General features: G+C 62.1%; 1 protein-coding gene across 1 annotated transcript in view; it reads left to right on the top strand.

Annotated features, from left to right (window-relative positions):
- Nucleotides 1–4: 4 nt before the first annotated feature.
- The window catches only part of LOC104992452 (mesothelin-like), a gene marked incomplete at its 5' end in the record, with an annotated part of 4,243 nt that continues 2,472 nt past the window's right edge, over nt 5–1,775 (top strand). The window contains 5 exons of the mRNA XM_010845344.1: nt 5–11; nt 519–562; nt 670–769; nt 1,359–1,537; nt 1,628–1,771. Coding sequence (XP_010843646.1) covers nt 5–11; nt 519–562; nt 670–769; nt 1,359–1,537; nt 1,628–1,771 — 474 coding nt within the window. The remainder of the gene's footprint in view (nt 12–518; nt 563–669; nt 770–1,358; nt 1,538–1,627; nt 1,772–1,775) is intronic.

Here is a 1,775-nt window from a genome sequence, read left to right as displayed (position 1 = left end):
TCTCTGCCTTGGTGAGCACTGAGGGTGGGTAGCCGGATGCTGGACTGCGGAGAGCTGCAGGGGTCCACAGGGGGCCGGGGCCTCAGGAAAGGCTCTGCTGGCTCTGCGGGTGCTCCCCCACTGTGGGCGGGGCCCCCCACCCTGTCCGGTGCCCCTGAATTCGGAGACCCGTGTCCTGAATGTCAGCAGGTGCGAGTTCCAGGCAGGCGGCTAGCCTCGTCTCTGCCCCGAGAGGGGACTGTGTCTGGCAGCCCTGCTGGACCCCCCTGCCCTGCGGGGCTGGAGGCCGAAGCAGGGTAGTGATGGGGGCACAGGCCAAACTGAGGGTGCCCACAGCACAGGCGTCTGCCTACGCTGAGCAGAGGGGCCCCAGGAGGAGGATGGGGAGGCCTGTGCTCCTTCGTGGGGTGTCGCGGGCTGTGACACCAGGGGCTGGCCGGGAGGGACCACTGTGGCCCCCTTCCTCCCAGGGTGGAGCCCCCGGCCACCCCTCAAGCCTGGTGTCCCCTTCCCTGCAGGTTGGGTTCTACCTTCCAGGGCCCAGGCTGCAGACGTGGGACTGGTAAGGACCCTCTGGGGAGTCAGAGGAATGTTTTCTGGCCCTGGTTGGGCGGGTTCCTCGGACCCCAGGACACTCCCTGCTCAGTCCCAGCCCTGCTCTGTTCTCAGGCTCTCCTGAGCTCAAGTTTGCAGCGCACATCCCGGGACCTGTCCTGGCAGCAGCCTGAGCTGACCGTCCTCCTCCCGAGGGCCCGGCGGGGCACAGAGAGTGAGCATGCAGCCCAGCCCCATCGGTGTCAGGAGGCGGGGGTTGGGGGCTAGCACTGTGAGGTCTCCTCTACCTTACCTGCGGCCCTTCCTGGCCACTGAGCTCCTTCAATCATGATAACTTGGGAGAGTGAATAGAATCGCGCCATTTGATGATGAGTAAATGGAGACCCAGGCTTCCCTGATAGCGCAGTTGGTAAAGAATCCACCTGCAACTCAGGAGACCCTGGTTCTATTCCTGAGTCAGGAAGATCCACTGGAGAAGGGATAGGCTACTCACTCCAGTATTCTTGGGCTTCCCTGGTGGCTCAGCTGGTAAAGAATCTGCCTGCGATGTGGAAGACTTGGGTTCGATCCCTGGGTTGGGAAGATTCCCTAGAGAAGGGAAAGGCTACCCACTCCAGTCTTCTGGCCTCGAGAATTCCATGGACTGATGAGTTGCACACATCTAAGCGACTTTCACTTTTCAAACCGAGGCCCAGAGAGTCGTGTGTTGCTCAGGGTCTCAGCGAAGGGAGACCCTGCGGGAGGAGGAGGAGGAGGCTGACGGGAGAAGCCCAGCACCCTTCACCCCCTGGCTGTCCCTGCAGAGAAGGCCTGCCCCCCGGGGCGGGAGGCCCAAGTGGTGGATGAGAACCTCTTCTTCTATGAGGAGTGGGAGCTGGAGGCCTGTGTGGACGGGGCCCTGCTGGCCACGCAGATGAGACAAGTGAACCTGATTCCCTTCACCTACCAGCAGCTGCACATTTTCAAGCGCAAACTGGATGAGGTAGTTCAGGGCTCAGCCCGCCTGCCACAGCTCGGCCATCCCCGCTGCCCCAGTCATGGCGGCGGCCCTCACAGTCCTTTCCCCTGGAAGTTCTACCCGCAGGGGTACCCCCAGTCCCTGATCGAGCGCCTGAGTTACTTCTTCCTTTACGTCACCCCTGAGGACATCCACAAGTGGAATGTGACTTCCCTGGACACCGTGAAATCTCTGCTCAAAGTCAGCCAAGGGCGTGGTGTGG

Source organism: Bison bison, unplaced genomic scaffold, assembly GCF_000754665.1.
Source record: "Bison bison bison isolate TAMUID 2011002044 unplaced genomic scaffold, Bison_UMD1.0 scf7180017848471, whole genome shotgun sequence".
NCBI classification, from domain to species: Eukaryota; Metazoa; Chordata; class Mammalia; order Artiodactyla; family Bovidae; genus Bison; species Bison bison.
The sequence above is the reverse complement of the archived record's forward strand: the minus strand, read 5'-3'. Positions and strand labels throughout refer to the sequence as shown.